We start from the raw sequence: 23296 nt of genomic DNA, 5'->3' as shown, positions 1-23296 counted from the left end.
ACAGAACATTTTTGTACTTTCCAATTGCCACAGAAGTGGCTGCATGGACAGCCCAAGCTGCGATTCACCTTCTGAGCAGCTCTGGGAAAGGGGTTAGGAAACTATCTTCACTCTTATTTTCAAGAAGGGGAAGCTGATGTGAAATTACTTGGCATGGTTACAACTTAAAAGAAACCCCAAAAGTTGTTGGGTTGCAGCCAAGCACACAAGCCGGCAGAGGTTCCCAGCACTGATGCTCTCTCACCCCCTGCCTCCCTCCCTGCTCCAGGGCATCAGCAACCGCACCCAGCAAGATCCTCTCCTGGATTGCCTTCCCTCCCATTCATCATCACATCATGTCCCTGGGGCAATTGCTTACATGGAAAAGCAACACAAGGAAAGTATTTTTTGTATGTTTACATCTTTTAATATAGCATAGCAGCTGGATCAAAGGCAACAAACCCAGGTCTGGGCACATGAGCAGCGTGGCTCTCCGCGGAGCCCCCTCCTAATCACCACTGCTCCCTGGACCACAGCTTTAGAAATCAGGCACTAGCCCCTATTGCCTAATTAGCAGAGCCATGGAAGGCTTAGGAACAGGCATATCTTCTTGCTCCCTAAGTGGCTACTGAATAAATGCTATATCCCCAGTTCACAGCCCCTTTCTACATTGCTGGTATTACCAGTCCTTTGTGTACCCACATGCTGTTACTTAAATTGCTTCCATGTTTTCATTACTTGCCCTCTGTGCTGTGTGTATTGAAACTCCTGCAAGAATGCTGAAGTGGTATTTCAAAGCACTGGGGACTACTGGAGATATGGCTGAAATTATTATGCAACAAACATAAGTGATTTTACAAGTCCTGATAGAGTTTGCTCCTCCTCAAGAGGAAAAATAAATTCAGGTGCTACTCCGTGAGGGGCTCCCACCCACCAGAGACAGAAGCATGGCACTGCAGCTCAGTTTGTGCTGAGCTCTCCATCCTTACATACAGGTCTGTAGGGCCTGTATATACGCCCTGCATCTGTAAGCGAGGTGGTAAACTCAAAGAATTATGCTAGTCCCATGCACAAGCGAAATGGGTACATTGGGCTAAACTCTCCTGGCAAAAATCCACGAAGGACAGTGGAGTGATGCCAGCTGAAGAACAGCCTGGATGGTTTAAATGCATTGTTCCCTGCTGCTTCTGCTGGTAGCTGGCTTTTCTGGAGTTTGGGCCGATTAAAGCAACGGGCAATCAAACTCTGAAATATCAAAACCACCAGAATCATTTAAATGTGACAACCACATATTTTCTTTGTTTAACCACTACCCCAGCTCTCAATGTCTCTGCAAGTACATGCAGAAGGTACCTGCGTGCTCATCTTTCCCAGGGAGACCCACAGGTGCACCAGAGAACTTCAGCTCCTTTCAAGTTTCAACTTGCTGTTTCCTCCCATCTTCCCCCCCCCCCCAAAAAAAAATCTCTTGAAGTGCCATGAGGCACATGCACCGGCCATGAAAGCAATCACGCTGCCAGCACTGGAACCCTTCTCCCACCAGTTTCCAACCTCCCTCTCCTGCAATGCCTTTCATCACGCATTGATAGGAGATGTTCACAGCCAGGGCCTGATCCTGCAACCCACAAGCTCAGAAGCAGTTACATGTAAAATCCCTTCAGCTGCAGGTTATTTACCATACTGGTGATGCAGACTGCAGGTCTCCAGGCATCAAACCCCTGGAGATCACAGCACTGGGGTCTTCCAGATCCCTGCTGGGGACTCCTCTGCCCCAGCCCTGGCTCAGCAGCTGCTGCACACAGCCGTTGGGTGTTATGCTAATGGATGTGCCGGTGCAGCAGCCCTCTCCCCATCTGCTCAGAGCATCCACCTGCTGGGTTGGTTTATTTTTTTGTTTTGTTTTAATGGCCAGATTAGGCCAGTGCTGTCCCAAAGCACTTGCAGCCTGTGCACAGGGTGTGAACACAGCACCAGCCAGCTCAGACCTTACAGAACAAGTGCAAGCTAGATGCAACCACATTTGGGCCATGTTCCACTTCCTTCAAACTCCTTATCTTTCTGCAATTAAAGTCTCACCCTGAGCATAACCACACTACACAAGGTGCCTTTTTTGTTGTTGTCAGGGTTATTTTATTTGCACCTAGCTTACTTATAGTTAGCTTTATTTAACCTTTTTGGATGGCCACGTGAAGGAAAAAACATGCCTTCCATACCAGAGTGGGTGATAAATGCAAATGAAAGCTCCGATTTCTAAGCAGCCATATTCTCCACGGTCCATGCACAGCAGGCAGTGGTTTGCAATTCTTTTCTCCCTGCAGGGCCATGGAGAGGTTGCTTATGACAGACACCTTTGCTGTCACTGAGCATGGTCTCACACAACCACTAGTTCCCTTGAGACCTCTGCAAGCATTCAGGGAGGAAAGGGAAGTGGAAATAAGACATTGCTGGGTGCTAAGACAGCCCATCCCTCTCAAGAGGTGGGAAAAATCTCTTCTCAGTGTGTTATAGGGCCAAGCCTCTGCTGTGCCAAGAAGAGCTATTTTTTCATGCCTGTGGAGTATGCCATTTAGCACGATTCTAAGAAAAAAAAAAACAAACAAAAAAAACCACAACACAACTTGATTTTGATTTGTTTTCTTTTTCCAAGTTCAGTTTCTACGAGATGTACTTTCAGAGTGAGCAGTGTTAATCACCCTGGGCTCTGTCTTTTGGCAATCAGCTTCCTCAAGGTTTCAAGTAGCCTTTTGAGCATCCATCAAGTGTATAAGGTATGGGAGAAGCAGGGACCTTCCACACAGTGAGGGATCCAAGCTGCATAGGCAGGAAAGCCAAGCCATGCCGTGAGCTCTAACCAGTGGGCACCTACATTCCAGATTGATTTGTCCAGGTTTGAGATACTCATGACTCATCAAATCTGAGTCCTTGTCTGAACTCATCATGACGCCCATGTATTACTAAAGAGACAGAAGTGGAATATTTGTACTGTGCTAAAGCCTTAACCCAACCAAAGCTCCTTTGTCCAATGCCTAGGAGAGGAAACGCCACTATACCCAAAATAACAGGACTAGTCACCAGGTGTCCGTCCCCTGACCAGTGCTGCTTAAAACATGCTAAATTTCTTTTAATACTAAGTATAGGGGACATTACTGAAAAAAAAAAAATCAAGCCAACAACAAAACAAAAGGGTGCTCATGAAAACAGCTCATATAAAGAAAGGATTTTCTTTCTTTTCCCCTCCCTCTTCCACTCCATCACTAAATGAAAAAATAAAAAGATCAATTTTGACCGAAACTTAAAGTACCAAAAATTTCTCTCCAGAATGATATTTCAAGAAAATTATATGCATCTGAAAGAAAATGAGACTTATAATGGAAGTATTTTCTGAAGCATAACTATAGAGTTGCTAGGCACAATCAAGAATAATGGAGCCCTTCTCCCGGTATACAGGAATGGATTCAATTGTTTGCTGTGCACATACCTGTACTTTGAAAATGTAGTGGAAAGCTTTAACTGCCAAAAGGCTCGAGTATTAGCGCTAAGACACAAAGCGGTTTAGAAGTGGGTTTCTTCATTTATCGCTCATGTAATGATTAATCTTAAAATCTCAATTACACACAAAAATAGAAGAGGCCTGGCAGAACTATTGAACCCTTCCGAACTGGTTCACCTGAAGGATAGTTCAGGACCATCCCCACAGCGTACATGGCAGTGCAGGATGGTACCACTCTGTACTAGCTCCACCACAGCCAAGCCAGGCTTTGCAAACTTTGCAAAGGTTACGCCTTGGGCATAAACTGTTTGTGCAGGTTTAACCCTACCCTCTCCCTCTGCTTTCAGGAGAAAAGAGAAATACAGGAAAGAACAGGACTTACCTTCTTTCTGGAGTGTGATCTGTCCTCCTCTTTAGCTGCTTTGCTATTTTTCCCAGCTCTGGAAATCTTCTGCTCCCCAGACTGCTTGATGGTGATTTTGATCTCAGGAGGGCAAATATAGTTCTCCAGGTTCTTTGGGGGCTTCTTAGCTCTCTTGGTGGTCTGGATCTTTAGTTTTAAACTCCCCTCTGTGAAGTTAGCCTCCTTGATGGAAAATTCCTGCTCCTCCAGGCCATCTCCTGCCACCCATTTCTCGCTGTCCGCGTTGGAAGTGGAATCCACATCTCTCCCAGAACCCAGCTCATCCTCTTCCTCAGGCTCCAGTCTCTCACCACTCACCGGGATCCCTTTCCCCGAGCCCGCCGCAGGCAGCATCGTCTCCCCAGTGCAGCTGGAGGCAGGTGGAGGTTTCGTGGAGGTGACAGCAGCTGGCAGAAAATCTGCCTCACCCCCCCTTTGCCGGGAACTGCCCAAAGTCTCCCTGGGCTCCATAGCAATACCACAGTGCCCTGGAGTTTTATCAGAGGGAAGGGGAGTGCGGGAGGGGATGAGGAGAGCAAGGGCAGGTACGATCCCAGGGAATGAATGGTAACCGTGAGCCAAATTCAACGTCCCAATTGCCCAGAGGCTGCAAGGAGCTCAGAAGAGACCAAATCTGCCACTGTCAGAAGAAAGAAGAAAAAAGGAAGTTAGCGCGCACACACATATCAAATGCAAGTGTAGAGATAGCTGAAACAGGGCACCCTTGGGCTTCCCCTCCAACATCTCAAGTCCCTTCCTTATAGGAAAGTGGGAACCAAGGCTGGCCAGTACTTCTGAGGGCTGGATGTGGGATTGCAAAGCAAGGAATGATAACCTCATGTATTGCTAAATTCATGAAAATGGATATACAAACAAACAAAAAAACCCCATTGGCATATAAATGCCAATGCCTTCAACTCTGGCCTTGGGAAATAAGCGAGGGGGCAACCAGCTCTCCATACTCATGAACCTCCTTGATACTTCAAAGTCCTCGCTGTCACAGGGGTTTTTAGAGGGAAAGAAAAAATAGAGGCAGACACTTGCTTGCCTCAGGTTAAACAATAACCCAGCAATCAGAGCACAGAAAACATGGTGTCGCCCTGCGAGTCAGGCAGAGGAGTTTCAAACTCCTTATTTCCCCACTTCCCAGGTAGAAAAAGAGATGCCCTCAGCTGCCAGCTATTCAAAGGGAGGACATGACTGGATTATACTTCGGATTAATAGTTCATCACACACCGGGCCAGGCACACACTGTCTGCAGTCGAAGATGTTCCCTAGCATGCTGGAAATGCAGGAGGATCCACATGGGTCTTTTGCAGGACATATCAGGAACCCAAGTACTGAGGGCAATGGAGGAAGGCTAAATTCAGTACTTTCTAGAGTTTCTCATGCCCTTGGGTACCACTCATCTGTAGCAAAGGCTTGAATTGACTGAAGCAAAGCCTGTGCTCTCATCCTTTCGGATGTCAACTGTCTTTAAATTGCAGTGAACTCTTTGAGATGGAAGCACTTGTATTCAGGACATTACAAAGTCTTGGACAAAGTTAACAGGAAAAGCTGTGAATATTCAACTGAGGCAAAAGATGTATCACCCAATGACACAGAAAGGCTAAGACAAATGCCAAATATTTGTTAAAAAAAAAATGCACATAAGGCATTTTTAAAGGCATTGAGGTGCTTTCAAACACACTCCCTAAAATCCCCCATATAGCTACTGCACCCCACTCCCACCATGGCAAGTCAGTTTAGGCTACAAAATTAGCAGAAGGGCATCTCAGAGAGAAATGAAGATATTTTTCTGCTACTTTAGCAAAAACAGCTCCCTGGGAGGGGTCAGAGGAGTATCACATTTGGCATACAGAAAAGGAAACAAGAAGACACTGCCAGGAGTGGGTGCAGGGGTGCAGACCTACTCTTTCAGCAGTAGCTCCCTGCTAGATTAGCTCTGCTACCCTGCCAAAACCCACCCCTCAACCAACTGCAAGATCTGAGCACAGCCTGGGATTTCCCAAGTCATTCTTAGCAGCAATAAACCATAAAGGAGAAACAAAATTTCGCTACCTGTCACCAAACCGTAACAGCATTATCAGCATAACTACTCTAAAGCACAGTTCACCAAGAAAAATCACATCCTTGTACCACTGGCTTCTTTCTGCTTTTTAAAAATACCTTGCATGAGCTTAAAATTCAAAGAGAAGTAATAACAAGCACCTTTTATTAGTTATATAGCCACATTTCCACTGGAGTATGGCATGGGTCACTTGTCTGACCCTGACACATATGGCTACTAATGGAGAGTCCAAAGCATCCTAGAGCTTCATGAAATCATTTGGGTGACCTCCACCCAAGTCCCACCAGACACAAATTCAAATAAAGTTCCCATAAACAGCACAAGCTGACAGTCCAAGCAAGGAAAAGAGAAAAAAAAAAAACAAAACCCAAACAAACAAAACCCACCAAAAAAAACCCAGAGGAAGCACTCTCATGCAGCCTGAACTGCCATCTGGCCTAAGAGGTGGCTTCTAAGCAGCGTAGCTCATAGCAGATAGAGGTACACCATAAAAACATTAACACTTCAGTAGCACATCTTTTGGCAATAGGGAAGAGACACATTCCCCAGAGCTACTGCCACTGGTCTCATTTAAGGTGATGCTGAAGAGCTAACAGACCCAAGGTCTCCTGCACCTCTGCCTCGATTCACCCTCTGGTCGGTGAGCCTCTCCATTCCACCACCTATACAACAAGGATCACACCCACCTCACTCAAACTCACTACCCAGTGGGTTAGTTAATGCCCTTACATAGTTTTGAACCCAAGTGTTTACCACGTGGTAGTCATTAATTACTAATGAAATTAGTACATTAAATCCACCCAGTTGCACGGGAGCTGCTCTGCCTAATTGGCCAGCCTTGCACCTTGCCTCTCCTTTGAGCCTATGGAGGTGATGGGAGTCAGGGTTACCTTCCTCTTCCAACCGGTCCAATAAAAATAAAAAAGGAGGGGCGGGGGGGGGGGGGAGGGGGGAGGAAAGCCCGTCCTGTTCGTCTGCCATTTCTCATCGTTAATCTCCTAGGAGAGGGACAAAATGTACACACGCTCCTGGGCTGCAACACAAACACAAGGTGGTAAAGCCTCAGCGTTGCAGCATTCCAGGGAGTTACTGCTCTGGTATGCACGCATGTACAATGGGCACTCTGTGCTGGCCTCCGCCCACAGGCTTTTAACCTCTCTCGCTGCCGGTAAAAAAAGAGAAGGCTTCTGGCAGACACCAATCTAGCTCAGCAGGCTGAGTCTGCAGCCACCAAGGGCGCAGGGAAGGGACCGCAGCCACCAGCACAATGAACCAACCATTTGAGACCCTGTGTTGAATGGGATAAATGAACGAAAAAATAGTTGAATGAACAAAACTCATGGCTCTGAGCTGGGAAGGGTCTTTCAGGTTTTGAAGCATTGGGTAATGTTTTATGGAGGATGAATAAAAAGCCAGGTTTCTGCTCCAAAGGCTGATTGCTGGCCTTGGACCCAAGCTCTTGGGTCATGATGCTCAAACACTCATCCCCGCTTGGCTGTGTGCCTCCGGGTCAGTAGAAACAAGCAACAGATGAATAAAGTCATTGCATTACACCAGTGTCAGGTGAGTTCATGCCAAATCTACCTTAAAATCCCACTTACAACTATTGGCCTCCGGTTCTGCTGAGAGCCTGCAGATGGTGATATCACCAGACCCGCAGGTAGCAACAAACCCCCTTGCTGCTCAAACACCAGGCAGAATTAACTGGGTCATTGTTTTAGGTATCTCCTTACTCTCCTCCAGGGTTAATAGTTAAATGACTTGGGTGCAGGGACATTATACTTGTCTTTCTTGTTTGGGCAGGCTACCTGTGCTTTGACTAATTAGGAAACCTCACTTGAGGCTTCTGAACGTGTAACCTCTTCTGGAAACCTTCTGATCTCCCCTCTCCAGACAGCCAGGAGCAGAAGCGCTGGAGGGACAGTGATCAAGACTTTTTTTTTTTTTCCTGCAACAGCTTTTCTGCCTTAGCTGGCAAAGTGCATATCTGGAAATCTAGGGAGGAAACTAACTAATTTTCCAGGAGACCTCTAGCTCTGTTTTAAACCCCCAAGAGGTGGGGCCTGTCTAGACTTTGAAGCGCTCACCCAAACTGCCCTTCCAGGCCTCGGAAGCTCACCAGCATCAAGATCTGTTCAATAAGCCACTACAGAGGCGTTTTACCATCCAAATTAAGCTCCCAGAGGGAAGTGTTACCGCTAGTAAGCTTCCTGCAGTCAAGTTAAATTTGAGGAAGATAATTCACAGGTGAATGACAACAAATTTCACAGAAGTTGGCATTAGCTCTTAATTAGAGAGAGATTCACACTTCCTCTGATAAGTACTGAGAAATAATCAAATGCCTGTGTGCTCAGCCTTGCTATGGATGCTCCTGTGTTTCTTGAGCACCTCAAACACACTTCTGGAGGCAAAGGCCTGAAGGACAAGACCTTCCTTTGGGTCATACTACGGGTATCCCATTAAGGGTTCTGAGTAGGCTCCCTTCTCCTGCCTCAGGCAACTACTCATGCTTGCAAGTATTCAGATGCCAGGGCTATAAAGTGATTAAACTGAAAATTTGCTGAGGACAAAAACAGATGTGAGAGCCCACAACAGGGGGAGAGAAATCCACCTATTAGGGATTCTCCAGGAAATGGAAGTGAGCATAACACTTGGCATGGCTTTCGCCCTAAGTGCAGGGGCAACCACATTAGTAACAACCAGATGTTGATGAGACAAGTGCAAGCAAGCCATGTTTTCGGCTGCCTAGCATTTGTGCTGCTCCTGCTTTGCTCAAGCTCCAGGAGCACCAGCAGAGAGCTCAGAGCAGTATTAAAAGATGCTGCCCAAATCCCATAGTACACTACTCCCAACCACGGCTGTAACTACTGAGACTGCTTTTGTTTTACCCAGACTCCAAAATACCTTAAGATGAAAAAGCGAGAGAAAAAAAAAAACCTATTAAATAGCTTCAGGTAAGGGGAAACTGAGGCACGAGTCTGGGATTGTGACAGTGAACTTCACAGTGGAGCTCATATCTTCTTGAACCCTACCTCTGTCGTGTTGCCTTTGGATCTCACATTCTCTCATGTGACATACAGTTAAATCCCCAATCTCTTCAAAATATCAGAAATCCTGGAAGCCTCTTTACACTACATCTTTTTCAAACCGTTCACCACAAAGCACTGGAGACTATACAGCAACATTTAATGATGAGATATCACCTTTCACTCCAAAGACTCCCGGGTTGCTTCCTTGATTATACAAACCACTGCTGAAATGCAGCTGCCTCTGGGGCACAGGCCAATGGACAACCCGCATTACACCCCAGGGAAAGTTTTGGTCAGAAACTTGCTTTTATGAGAAGTGTCAGTGAAACTTCAGAATCCATCATAGGACACAAAAAACCAACAGCCTGGCATGCACCAGACTGCACTTGAACTCAGTTAACCCACATTAGGAATACTAAAAGAAAAAAAAAAAAAGAATAAAAAAAAGAAAAAAAGCCCCACCTATTTCTTTATTATTTGCAAAAGTACTAGGAATTTTAAGCATGGTTGTGGTTGTGGTCTGAGTACTGCCAGATCACCAGCAGCACAAGTTTGATGCAGATCAGGGACAGGCATCTGATCAGGCTTCAGTTGGATGGACCAGAGCACCCAAGATGAAGGTTAAGCCTTTCTTCATGCCACTTGAAGGCAGTTCCAGCAGATAGGTAAAGCTTATGAGCCATAAAGCCAGTGTGGTGCCGACAAGTGACATAGTATGATGCAATACAAAGTCTGTTGAGATAAAATTAAGTCACTTCAATTTTTTTTTGAACAAATTTGAACCAGGAGAATGAGTTTATACTGGATCAGTATTGTGCACCAATAGTGTATTTAATCTCCCTCTCAGAACCCTAGAGCTAGATTTACAACATCTTCAGAGCACAGCCTTAGTTACTTCCTATGGCCATGGTACTCCGAAAGAACAGCCCAGCCTTGGCAGGGAGCGGGAAAAATGACTGTGACAGCTATCTTCCATCCACACTATAGATCGCATAGGAAACATCCTCTCCCTTTCACCCGCCTTGTGTCAATCAGGACAGAAACAAGGCAGAAGGACTTCCCTTTCAAGCAAAACAAATGAACGTCAGCTCTTAATAAAGAATCAGAGATGTCCTGGTGGTGCCCAAAACCCAACCAGGCACAACCCTGAGCATCCTTCCCTAGGTGATCCTGCACGGAGCCACGTGGTGGACTGGGTGATCTCCAGAGGCCCTTCCAACCCCAGCCATTCTGTACTTCTGGGATGTATTATTTGGCCTGCATCTCCAGTGCTGGGCAAATCAGTCTCTTTACTGCATGACAATTGTAAACACACTGCTAAAATTCCCAGCTATAAGGTATACCTGTATATAGACACACATAAAATAGATGTGAGTATACAACAGATACAGTATGAGATCCTCAGCTGCTAAGAATAATTGTGAGTGGATTGACCATATGTGAATGCCTGTAGTCCACAGATTACCTGTAAAAATAACTAAGGCATGTGATTCATTAATAGGGTGAGTTAGAAGAGGAAAGGTGATTCCTCTCCCCATTGTCCCCCTGCCCCCAACACTGCTTTTGTTCAAGTCCTTCCTCCTCTGTCTCTGATTTTGCACGGGTTATGTGAGGAATTTCTCTGAGGAAAGGATGCAAGCTCTCCCAGGTGTGGTCTATCCAGACAAAAACAAGGAACAAGGATTAATGGCAGTTACCAGAACAACAGCAGAAATGTAATCTTCACTTGTTTCCATCAGATTGCCCTGAATCCAAGTGCTATCAGCCCTCTGCACCTCCAGCACCGTGACTGAATAACGCTGACTGATGGCTCTGTCTCGGTGTGCTCAAGCCCGGCAAAGGAAGCCAGGAAAAGCCACACTGGAGGGGAAAAAACAAAATAAACCAAAGATCTCTCACAGCCAGGTGAGGCTCAAGCCTCCCCCATCCCCACCCCACACCCTCCCCATGTTAAAGAGACAGAAATAAATGAGAGCCCAAGTATATCCGTAATTATAGAGGCATGTAAGTGTGCACATTACACACGTGTATATCTGTCTTCTCAACATAGAGACATTAAAAGTAGATTATGGAATAATATTTGACTCCATAATTAGGTTTGAGACTCCATAATTAAATCAGATAGTCACCTTTCTGTGCAAGTAACTAACTATCATACAACGCTGAAGGGAGAGCCAACTAAATGATTAAACAACTGACACGGCCATAAATCACAAGGCCCATAAAAGCAATACTGCCCAAGGTACAGCTGTGGCAACAGCCAGCGTAGCAAAGCACCCATCTGCAGTAGGAGGAGAGATGCCCATCAGGCTGCCCAAGGACTTTTACAAGCTCCTGCCTGAGAACAGTGTCAAGGTTTTATAAATCTGCTCGCTCACAACCTAAAGCTGTATCTGGGTGTTGGGGAAGCAGGTATGGTCATCAGACCTATAAACACCTCCTCACGCTGATTTCTGGTCTCTAAAGGACCAGCTTCCCCTTGCTTATGCCCTCCGAGGCCAACACTGCTGCAGGACTGCTCTAAAGCTGGTCTCGGTTCACTGGATTTACACCTCGGAATCAAGGAATAGCGTTTGATCCTAATGACATCAGGAGTTGGCATGTCATTTTTACCCATCACCCTTGTGAAGATTAGTCCTCCAGGATGCTAGAAAGCAGGATGAGATGCCAGCTGTTCTCATTACAACACAAAAAGCCAAGCCAGGAGATTTGCCTTTGTAAGGTCAACACCAGCTTGCTGGAGCTCCCAGGCAAAGCATCATCGCTCTCAGCAGGATGTATAATCAAAGGTGATTCCTGAGATGATCCAAGAGAATACTCCGAGCATGCTGCTGGACGCAGCAGTGTGTGCCACTACAAGGACAAAACTTATTCCATTAAAAACAGCCATAAATCTCTTTGGGGTAAAGTGTCAACGTCCATGAGAAGGGGACCGCAAATGCTTGCTCCGTTCTAGCCAGCTCTTGCCAACCACACCATTCTGGAGGTAGTGGCAGCCACCTGAGGCTACAAATGGAAAGGTTTATGGGTATTTAAGGAAAGGTTGTTGGCACAGAGCTCAGCCACAGAAAGCAAACCCCTGCACAATTCCATCATCTGTGTCACCAAACTTTCCTAGATCGACTGCTTTTGGAGAGCTGCCATCAGACACAGTAGCCTCCTCCAAACACCATCATGGTGGGGCAATAATCTCTCCTCCCTCTGATCAAACATTTCCCTCTGATAAGCACCCTGAAATGTGTGGAAAATGATTTCTTTGCAGAAATCATTAGCGAGAGGTTTGTTTTTATTTACTGCTGCTGCCCCAGGACATCTCCTTCCTTTTATTTTCCCTCCTCCATTATTTCCTCCATTATTTCATTTTCGCTTGCACAAGTGCCAAATATACCAGATTTCCCTCCCTTCAGGAAAAACAAAGAAATAAATAAAATAAAACAACACATCTGATAGGGAACGAAGCAGGTCTTGGCTCTGCATCCGTTCCTCAGAGTCGTAAGTGATGGTACAAGGAGGACCAAAAAGGCTGCGGTCCAGGATCTAGCCTGTGCCCAGTCTAGAGGCTGTACAAACAACACATCCCATGTTACTCAATTCTGCACGCTTCAGATGAGGCTAGGAATAAGAAAGGTTGGACTTTGTCCATGCAGGCTTGCCCTGTGTACTTCCATGCTGAGTAAGCAGTGGTGTCTTTTTTGGTGCTGTGTAATGTCCCAAGCATCCCCAGCATCAAGGACTGTGGGAAAACAGGGCATACAAAGGGCATGCAAGAAGAAGAGCAACAATCTGGCATATTTAGAGAAAGGCATTGAGACTGCTTTGCCTTGCAGAAGGTATCACTCTCTCAGCTTTGAGGGAAGAGAGGGTGTCTGGGTCAGGCAAGATAAGAAATGCCCTTAAAGCCTCATGGATTGCAGAAGAAAAGGCAGCAGGCAAAAGCAGCGCATGACACAAGTGGACATGGCTGGAGGCATGCGTGGCAAAGAGCAGCCCAGGGTGCTGAGACAGTGATGTCAAGAGGCATAAATGTTAGTCAGAAGTGCTGGTGGGAAGGCCAGAAGGCAGGAATAAAGGCAAGATAACTGGCAGATGCTCTGGACAAAGGAAAGGAGGAGCTTTGCCTCTAATGAGGATGAAGAGGAAGCAGTTACAGAAGTGCTGGGAGAAGTTGAGTCAGATGGGAGATAAGAGCCTGCTGAGTATCCACTTGCTGCTGAAGGAACTGCCTCTCTAGCTCAACTACTTCACTGAGCTCTTTGTGTGGCATTGCACACATCCAGCCCCCTCCCAGGGAGCACACAGGATCGGGAGCACCACATTCACAGCTCTCATCCCTATTCCAGCAGGACCAGAGGGTTTGGGTTGTTATTCCCTTGTAACACCACTGACTTCAGGAGGATGTTAAACCACTGACTTCAGGAGGATGTTAAAGGTTGGGATGGGGTCAGAATTTGGGGGAAAACAAGGTCAAGTCAGTCATGGTGCCCCCTTTCCCCATATGATGAGACATATGGGTCTCTCTTTCCTAGTGTGAGTGCTTCACTTAGGTCCCAACCGAGCAAAGTCTGGTCTGTGGGTTCTGATGGGTCAAAAGACCCCTGAACTGGGGCATCCATACCAGTGCTCCCCAGCTGGAGATGAATGCAAGTTTGAGTAGAGTCCTAGTTCCTACCTAGGGCCATGCTGCAGCTTATTGTTATTTTAATTGTTGCTCACACTATTTTTTTTCAGAGGTTTTCCTTAAGGGCCCTGGGAGGTCTGTTTACTGAGCTAATCCTGAAGAAAATGTTCTGGCCTGAAAGCCACCCTTAAAAAGCAGCATGTTTTAAGACCAGATGTGTCTTCAGCTCTGATAAAAGCAGGGCCTATATTTCTGTAACTACCTCCTATAACACAGAAATGGGATCTAATGTAACCAACACCTACAGCAAATGCCATTTATGACACTTATCCAGCAGGATTTGTAGGGACAGTGCCTCTCTCTTTAAGGTTGGAATATCTCCATCAACTTTAGGATGCCTACAGTGACACTTTGAATTTGTCATGGCATCAGAAACCATGACCTCCATATTTTTTTGTCCCACTCACACCCCAAAAGCAGACAGAGGCTTTCAACAAGCCCTATGTTTATACCCATTTATCAGCTCAAAGTCCAGCAGGTTAGACTGCTGCCCTGTTTAAAAGCATGTGGTTAGAATAATTCAAAAGGGAAAACTGTTTCCTCTTCTTCCTCCACTCTCATTTTTTTTCTGAATAAATTTGAAAAGAAAAAAGAAAAAGAAAAAGAAAAAAGGAACAACTGACAGCTGGAGAGAATTTATTCAACCTTTCAGGAAGAAAGTTGTCATCCAGCAAACAGAAAGCATGACATATTTCAGCCCATTAGGTGAGGGTTTATGGAAGTTACAAGGATGTAAATATATGGGTTAATATTTAAAACTGTTTTTCAACTGTAGGAACAATGGGCACGTATAATAACACTTTACCCAGATGCCTGCTATAATACTTTATATCTATACAATCCCGTTTGAACACTTACTAAACACCCCCAGTTAAGCTTCATGTCTCTGATCCCTTCTGAAAAAGAACCGAAGAGTTCAGCATAGAATTATTCCTCTGTGCAGAATTCTGTTGAATCCTGCTATAGAGCTCCATAGGAAGGCTTTAGAGAAAAAAAGATATTTAAAAAAAAAAAAAAGAAAAGAAAGAAAAAGAAAAAACTACAGGAAGGATTTCCTTGTCTAGCAAACTAATAGGATTTTGGAGGAGTTTTGTGGAAACCCTGTTGTATTCTCCAAAGCCAAAAATGTATCAAGACTCAAGGAGAGGTAGGCATGGATCACAGCATTGCTCCAGAATCCGCTGGGTCTGGAAACACGCAGGGAAGTTAGGCCAGTGTCCAAGTCTTAGAAATCACATCAGTAGGATATTCAGGATATGTGGATTCATATGGAGGAAAGACATGCCTGTAACACCTTGCAGCTTGACCTCTGGTTTGGGTATCATAATTTTCTCCCTTCCATCTTAAAACCAACTTCTCCATCTGCTAAAATACCAGGACAGGAACAGAATGATTCATTGCATACATATATCTCTCTCAGTTTTAAAGGTTAAGGCTAACAAAAATTTCAAAGTAACATAAAACCTCAGGCTTCCGATCTTTAACCCATCTCTAATTTTGAGGTATTTAAGTGAGTCCTGGGTTACCCCACACTTGCCTACCACACATTCTTCTGAACAGCTTTCACAAGCACTATTACTGGAGATACCGTACTACAGTAGAGGAAACTTTGCTCTCATCTCTGCCTCATTCGTAGAGCTCTTAACTGCCCAGAACTGCAGAGCACCCCTTATGGAAGCAGGAATCCACTCCTTCAGAGGCAGTGAGGAGCTAGGTAAGCCACCCCGTGACAGCATTTAGCCACCACCCCAGCACCCCACTCTGCCAGGCACTTGCATCCCAATATACCACGCACTGCAGTGCCAAGCCTCGGGCCATGCTGTGCTCTGGTATTCACCAGGGCAGGTCAGAGCCTTGCCACCACCTTCTGACCTCACATTTGAATGGAAATTGGTGTCCTCCTGCATGGCTTTTCCACACGTTGAGCTTGCTTTCAAAAAAATGCATCACTCACCAGCCCTGCAAGGGGAAGGCAACTCAGGCTCATCCTTACCATTTGTACAACTGCTTTTTTCCCTGCAAGAGCCCTGTGCTGGATGGACACATGTATGAGTCCCGCCACTTTCCCTACTCATAAGTGAGAGTAAACCTGACCCTGGGATCTGTGAGCAGCACCAGTGACCCTATGCCTAGAGCACTTCTCTGGCCACCTTTCCTGCTTTGTCACCCACGCTTCAGCCCCATCACTTTCCCCTTTGTATCCAAAGTCAAAAGGGTCTTCATCACACACCGACAAGGGCATGAGGTGTTGGGAGGACATCCAGCCCAGCAAATATCATAGAGACACAGAAGCCTGAAACCTTGCTAAGATCTCCAGCTAGACTTGGAAGTAGACTAGAGCCATAAAGATCATAATCAAGCCTGGATCAAACCCTCTCAGTCCTCAGAGTGTTTAAGGTCCAGAGTTTCGATGTGGCCTTTTGGAGACAGAGGTGACTAACCTGAGAACTTTTCAAGATTTTCAAGTTCATAAAAGACAACAAAATCCTAAATGAAATAATGTCAGAAGATCGCTTTTCATATCCGACTGCCCCACCACTTGGATAAAAGCTCATCATTGTGTTTGGACAATCTGTGCTGCAAAGTAAATCCAACTCCAAAGGGGCAAAATAGCCCCTAACTCTGCTCCCTCTCAAAAGCTGACAAACAGATAGTACCACCCCCTGCTTCCTTCACACATTTCCTCAGCTCTGAAAGACAAGCTGCATTACTCTCAGACTGCTTTTATTCAACTCAGGAAATTATTTTGCCTTCCTTTTTGTTATGCTGCACCTATTTACCTGCCTCCCTTTGCTTTTTCTATGACCAGCTAAACGTGAATGCAGAACCTAGCTGCCTGTTGGGGAGCTGTGCTTGCTCGCAGCATCCAGCAGAATCTCTAAGCAGGTCTAAAGACTCAATGAACTTCTGAAGCCACATCAGGTGAACCTTTTATGTTGGGAAAAGGAGAAAGAAGCTGTCTCTAAGGCTTGGAGTGTACCTCAGAAGCAACTGTGCTATCACAGGCTTGCAACCTGATTTCATGTCCTTATCAGAAGGCAAAGTAGTCCTAACCAAAAGTTTGGAAATGGTTTTGAGATCTGACGGTCCCCCCAGGCTAAAACCTGGAGTTGAGGGCTTTTAAAGCCCATCTTTAATCAAGATGACAATTTCCTAAAAGCATGACTCATTTTATTTCCTTAACAGTAATAACAGGAAAGAAAACTTTTTTTTTTTTTTTTTTTTACAAGTTGGAAATAGAGAAAGTAATGAGAAAAGAACCTATAATAGCAGCAAAACTAGTCCCGATAGAAACCACAAGTCCGGCAGCAAAACACTGGGAACCTTCTCCACTAAAGTTCTCCCACAGACTCTGGCCTTTCCAGCTAGTCTTTGGACTAGCTCTGAACCTTGGATTGCGGCTGCCCTAAGAGCACCTGAACTTCCCAGCAGCGAAGCTCGATCTTGTTATGGATTTCATTTGACCATCTTACTAATTTTTTTATGCACAGATTTGCTGCTCTTGTCTCATTATCAAATGCGCACTTAATCGCAGCCCTTCCACACTCAAAACCCTGTGTGCCTACATGTTAAGGTAGGCAAAAATGACATGCTGGATTTTCTGAACATGGATTAAATCCTGTTCAGTTGGCCTTACTGCTGGACATGCATCATGGAGCACATTTTGGCAGTTATTAATGCCGCCTTTCAACATCATCGCAGACTCACAGATCACAGATACTCCAGAGATGGGTAGTTAACGGGGAGCAAGAAAAACTGCCTAGGCATATGGTTAAACAAATCAGTCATCAATTCACTGGGACAGCTTTCATTTCCATCACAGCAATCTGTTGGATCCCAGAACTGTTTTTATGTGGTTCATTAGACAATAGCCTTTCTTGCTACTCGTTGGGTCAAGAGTCAAAATTGCTGTGTAATTGCAAGTCTCGGAGCACAAGGCAAGAGTTTTTCAGTCCTGGAGGGTGTTGTCCAAAGGGGAAAGAAAACAGAAGGGAAAGATTATGTGTGAGCAATTGAGCCCTACTGAGAGGGCAAAAAAAGTCACTGAAACTGGGATTAGCCAAATCTTGTAACAGAAAACAAGAGTCCTGTTGGTGAGCTGGCACTCTGCACCTAAGAGATGTACATGCTTGTGAAAAGGAGCTCAAAGGGTGGGTCAAAACAGAGCAGAAGAGGAGGTTAGGCAGCATCCGAAGCCAAAAAAATGATGGTTGGACCCTTTCAAGCGTTTATCTCCTTGAGTTGATTAAGCACGTGGCAATAGAAGTTGTTAAAAAAAGAACAGTTCCCAACTTAATCAAAGTACATTATTGGAAATGATACTGAGCAACCTCAGTAGAGAAACACAGTAAATATCCCGTGAAGCTAAATGGCTCAGTTATGATTATTATTAATAATAAATCATGGCCACTGTTTCTTTTGTTTGCCAACAACTAGCATAGTTGATGGCTCTGCACAAACCTAACACACCATTTTATTACATTTCAGAGAGTGCATCCTCCTAAAATGATAATGTGTTAATAATCTATGCTGGGCTTTTTGGCAGGAACCAAAGAGCTCAAACAACTTGAAATAACATCAGCAAAAAATTATTTATTCCCCATCCCTAGCTGCAGAGAAAACAGAGGTTTTCTTGGCTCAGTTACTTTTCAATAGATTTCTGGTTTCAATTAAAAGTTTGAGTCTGAGAAGTTAAAAAAAAAAAAAAAAAAAAAGCCAGTAAGAGATGGAGAGAAGTCTCCATTCACTGAGCGTTCCTGCTTCCCCTCCTCCCTGCTTTTACATAACCCTTCTGAGATAAAAGCAGAGACTAAAGTACAACTTCATTATTTGGGAGGGGGGGGGTGGGGGTGTTTCTCGTTTCAGCTCAAAAACTAAATGGAGATGAAAAAAGTTTCTCTTTAGAGTGGAAGGAGCTGCCAACCGAGGGGAGTAATCCCAGCACAGGCTGAAGAAGCGTGGAAAGGTGTGCATGAAGCAGCCGCTTGCACATTTTTCCCTGATAGGCATTTTTTCTCCTGTCTATGATAAAAAAAGAATGTCCTAGACACTTGTTTCCTCAGGTCCGCGCTATCACTGGCTAACTATAGCCGGCTGATGATATCGCTCCTGTAGCCTGAGCCAAGGGAAGTCCTGGCTGCAGGGGCTGTGGGATCAATAATTGTTCCCATTTGGGTCCATCATATTCAGCAGGGGATTGGATTTGCCAGCAGTCCTTTCCCCCTGAAATCCTCCTGTCAGTATGCAGAGGCTCCCATTACTTTCCCTGACAGCAGAGGACTAGCAGGCTCAGCGCTTTGCTGGCCTCGCACATCCTTTGCTCTGTGACAGATGGACACAGAAGGCAGCACGGCGGGTCCCCCCCTCCCTGGTACGACCACCTCGGACCCACGCCTAATGAAACACCTCTGCTTGCAGGGGGAGCAGCACTGCCCGCTGCTCCCCTTTGCCCCCCGCCCGTACCCTCCCCGTTCGCTCGGAGCGGACCCCTCCCAGTGCCGGCTGGCCCTGCTCACGGCAGCCGCCGGCCCACAGCCCCAAGCCCGGGTCGCGGGGGGGGGGGGGGGGGGGGGGGGGGGGCATGAGGGGGTGGTCCAGCCCAGCATCCTCCCCATGCACACACCCCACATCCTCCTCCCGCGCAGGGAAGCTCCTTGCATCTCCCCCTGCAAACCCTCCCGGGGATGGGGTGGGGGGCGCACGGGGGGGGGAAGGGGTGTCGCCCCCCCGGTGTGTGTGTGTTCCCCTCGTAGGCGACCGCTCCCCGGTGGCGAAGTGGCCTTTTAGCATCCGGCGTCAGGCCCGAGATTATCAGTGCTGTTTAATTTGAAGCGGAAACGAATCGGAAATCCTTCTCTCAACTGCCTTTTTAGACACATAAATATACACACACAGGCAGGGGCGGGCAGCGCAGGGGACCGCCGGTGCCCGGTGTGATGCACGCACTCACACAGACACTCACACTCACACTCACACACCGGCAAACAAGGGCGGGAGGGGGATCCGTGTCCCCCCCCACCCTCGCCTAGCTAGAGGGACCCGATTTCCCAGTGGCCACCCGGCAAGGAAGGGGGGTGTATGAGTGTGAGTGTGAGTGTGAGTGTGAGCGCCCGTGCCCGGAGGTGGGCAGGGAGCCTCGCGCCAGGGTTGGAGTTGACAATAGCCGCCCGCGGCTGCAGGCTGCGTTTTGCGCCCTCACCTCCCCACCCCCCCTCAAAAAAAACCAAACAAAAAAAACCCCCAACAACAACAAAAAAAAACCCCACCCCCCAAAAAAACCCCAAACCAAAACCAAACGACACCCCCAACACCACTCCGCGATAATATCGGCGATACCCAAGCCGCCCAAAGCTGAACTTTCACCCGGGGGAGGTGGGGGGGGGGGGGGGAGAGGGGCCACCGGGGTCCCGGGGGCGGCAATCACCGGCTTATTAATAACCATTATCAACGCGCCTCCACCGAGCAGGGGGGGCGGGGGGGAATGGGGGGGGCCCACAAGGCTAATTACTCCCCCTCCTTCTCCCCCATATCCCCACCTCCCCACACACTTTTTTACTCCCTCAAATTGCCGCTTTGGGGGGCTGCGTGTCCTTTTCAATGTCAAAAGGAGCGCGGGGCCGCGGCGGCCGCCCCGGGGCAGCCGGACCCCCCCGAACCCCCCCGCCCCCTCGGGGCAGCCGGGCCCCCCGGTCCCCCAGCGCCGAGCACCGCCGCGGACCCCGCGCACTCACACACACTCACACTCACACACACTCACACGCTCACACTCACACACGCAGATCCCCATAAGGTTACAACGTTGCTCTCTAGCTCCACTTAACCTGCAATTTACGAAGGAGGGGGGGAGACACTCCCCCCCCCCTCCCCGCACACACATCGCTGCCACCAGCCCCTGGTACCGTTGGAGAAACATACATAGGATATCAAAGGGGGGTGTGTGTGTGAGAGAGAGAAAATGGGGTAAATACATTATACAAACTCCTAAAAAAATTGCAACCCCTTCCCAGCAGCTCGGTCTTACCCGCCCCCCCCCCGCCCCCCCCCCCCCCAGCCACACACATACACCACCACCACCCCCCAGCCACAAAGCACGGGGAGGGAAGGGGTCGGAGGGGGAGAGAACTCGCATGCATTGCACAGCAGAGAAATGCCCCCCCCCGCCCCAAAGAAAAAAAAAAAAAAAAAGACCCTTTTCCGCGCCATTGCGAAGTCACAACACGAAAAAAAGGAGACGACATTAACTTTTGCATGCGGAGGGGAAAAAAGGGGGGGGGGGGGGGTGAGAAAAAAGAGAGAGGGGTAAGACCCTCCTGCAATCCGGATCATCAAGACAGACCTTTCCTCGATGGCTGAGGGGTTTTTTTGTTGCCTTTTTTTTTTTTTTTTTTTCCTTTACTAACCCATATCCCCAAAACGGCAGCGGGGGCTTCTTAGCAGCTTCCTCTTCTTCTTTCTTCCTCCTCCTCCTCCTCCTCCTCCCTCGGATTTCCCCCCTTCTTGTCTCTTCTCCTTTTAGATCCCGGTTTCAATCCCTCGCCACAGCCCCCAAAGGTGCTTTTGCTTGTGTTGCGGCAAACCCATGGCGGTGTTCATCTGTCAGATTAGGGGAGCGCACGGCCGCGCAGCACACGCAGAGCGGAGAGGGAGGGAGGGCGGGGGGAGGAGGGAAGGCACCCGGGGAGAGGGAGATGGACGGACAGACAGACAGCTCGATAGATAAATGATAGCTAGATAGATAAATAGAGCCAGATAGAGCGAGAAAGGGGGGAAAATGGCGTCTTGGAAGCCGGAATCCCGGAGTAAATCAAATTAACACGCTGCACCCAGAGCAGTCCCAGCTAATTTTAGCAGGATCCAAAATAAAATGAAAAGGAAAAGGGGGGTGGGAACGGGGGGGTGGGGGGGGAGGGGGGGGTAGAAAGGAGGAGAGGGGGAAGGGGGGGGGGGAAGAGGGGAAGAGAAAAAAAAAAAAGGAAGAAAAAAAATCAATTCACTGGATAAAATCCTGGATTTGAAATCGATGGAGCTTGTTTCTGGCTCTCTCGCTTTTTCTTTTCTTTTCCTTTTTTTTTTTTTGTTTTGGAGGGGGGGCTTTTTTTTTTTTTTTTTTGGCTTTCTGTTTGTTGTTGTCGGTTGTTTGGGGGCCTTTTGAAGGGCGGGGGCGGGCGAGGTGAGGGAGGGGGAGCGTTTTCAGTTTTGCTTTTCCCGGCGACGAGTTGTTTAAAAAAAAAAAGAAGAGAAAAGAAAGAGCAAAAACCCCGCGAGGAAAAAAGGGCTGCTTTGGCGGCGAGGAAGCTGTTCCCTTTATCCCGGCTCGCTGCGCTCCGGAGCGGGCCGCGCTGGTGCCGGAGCTCCGGCGGGCTGCGGGGCTGCGGCCGCCCGCTCCCCCCGCCGCACCGCCCCGCGCCGGGCCGGGCCGCGCCGGGGGAGGGCAGGGGGAGGCGGGGGAGAAACACCCCCTCCTCCTAACGGGCACGGGAGCGATGCTCGCACACTCACACACACAGGCAAACACGCGCAGGCACACCACCCCCCTCCCCGCGGGGAGCGCACCCTCGCAAAGGGGTGCGTCTGGGGGCTGCTTTTTGCTCCCCGCTGGATTTTCCTTTCTCTGTCTTTTATTTTGTCTTTTGGTCTGGTTCCCCCCCTCCTCTCTCTCTCCCGCTCCCTCCCTGCAAGGGGCGGTGATTTGTTTAAGCAGATCCGAGGGCTGATGGCTCCGGTCTCTCTCTCTCTTTTCTCCCGCTCGCTCCCGGAGTCCTGCAGCACTGGCGGGGGGAATAAATGGTAATGATCGGGCACACAGACACACAGACACACACAGACACACAGACACACACAGACACGGACACACACTCGGTGTGGCTGCAGTGCTCAGCCCTGGTTAATGCACTCAACAGTGCCACTACCTGACACAACAGCAGCAGTGATGGGGGAAGGGGAGAAAAGGCAAAGAAGGTGAGAGCCAGGTTAGTGGTATTTATCTCACTCCTATCTCAATCTTTCCCCACCCAACACGCCCCCCCTCGCGCCCCCCCCCCCCCCCCCCCCCTTACTCCCCCCCTCCATCCTTCTCACAGCACAGGCCCTGCAGGCTCATGACATATGCGGGAGGTTTTGGGGCTCCACTGACTGCTGTTCAGACCTGAGGTGAGGCATCCTTCTCTGGGAGAGACAAGCAAAGACTCCCAACACCTCTTTTAACGATTAACACCACCCCCCCACCATCTTTCAGTATGAAGTAGTAATGGTGCCCGAAACACAGCACAAATTCAGCTCCAGGCCAGTGGCGCTGTGCAAAATCCAAGCCTTGGGGCTTTTGCTTTCCCACCCTTGCTCTGCCAGCGGTCTGGATGATGCTGCCGTTTGGGTTGCCAGTTTGGCAAACCTTTACTCACAGGACTAAATTGTTGGCTTGCCTGAGTAATCATGCAGGAGATGAGGAGGAACTCCAGAAAGGGAAGGTTTGTGGGATGGAGCTGTGGAAGTGTGCTGATGGGTGAAGGTAACATTGTGGGTGAGTGGGAAGCACCCCCGTGGATACCTCTGCATGTTTGAGCCCTTGCAGAGATGGTGCCACAGGGATCCCTGTCCCAGAGTGCTGCAGGAGGTTCAAAGTATACCAGGTTGCTCCCCTTTGCTCTGG

General features: G+C 47.8%; 1 protein-coding gene across 1 annotated transcript in view; it reads right to left on the bottom strand.

Moving 5' to 3' along the window:
- The window catches only part of LOC129782727 (SET-binding protein-like), a 258827-nt gene extending 237313 nt beyond the window's left edge, over window positions 1–21514 (bottom strand). The window contains 2 exon segments of the mRNA XM_055790905.1: window positions 3852–4512; window positions 21051–21514. Coding sequence (XP_055646880.1) covers window positions 3852–4343 — 492 coding nt within the window. The 5' untranslated portion in view covers window positions 4344–4512; window positions 21051–21514.
- Window positions 21515–23296: the final 1782 nt, after the last annotated feature.

Source organism: Falco peregrinus, chromosome Z (assembly GCF_023634155.1).
Source record: "Falco peregrinus isolate bFalPer1 chromosome Z, bFalPer1.pri, whole genome shotgun sequence".
In the NCBI taxonomy this organism is placed as follows: domain Eukaryota; kingdom Metazoa; phylum Chordata; class Aves; order Falconiformes; family Falconidae; genus Falco; species Falco peregrinus.
Note: the sequence above shows the minus strand (reverse complement) of the source record. Positions and strands in the feature narration are given on the sequence as shown.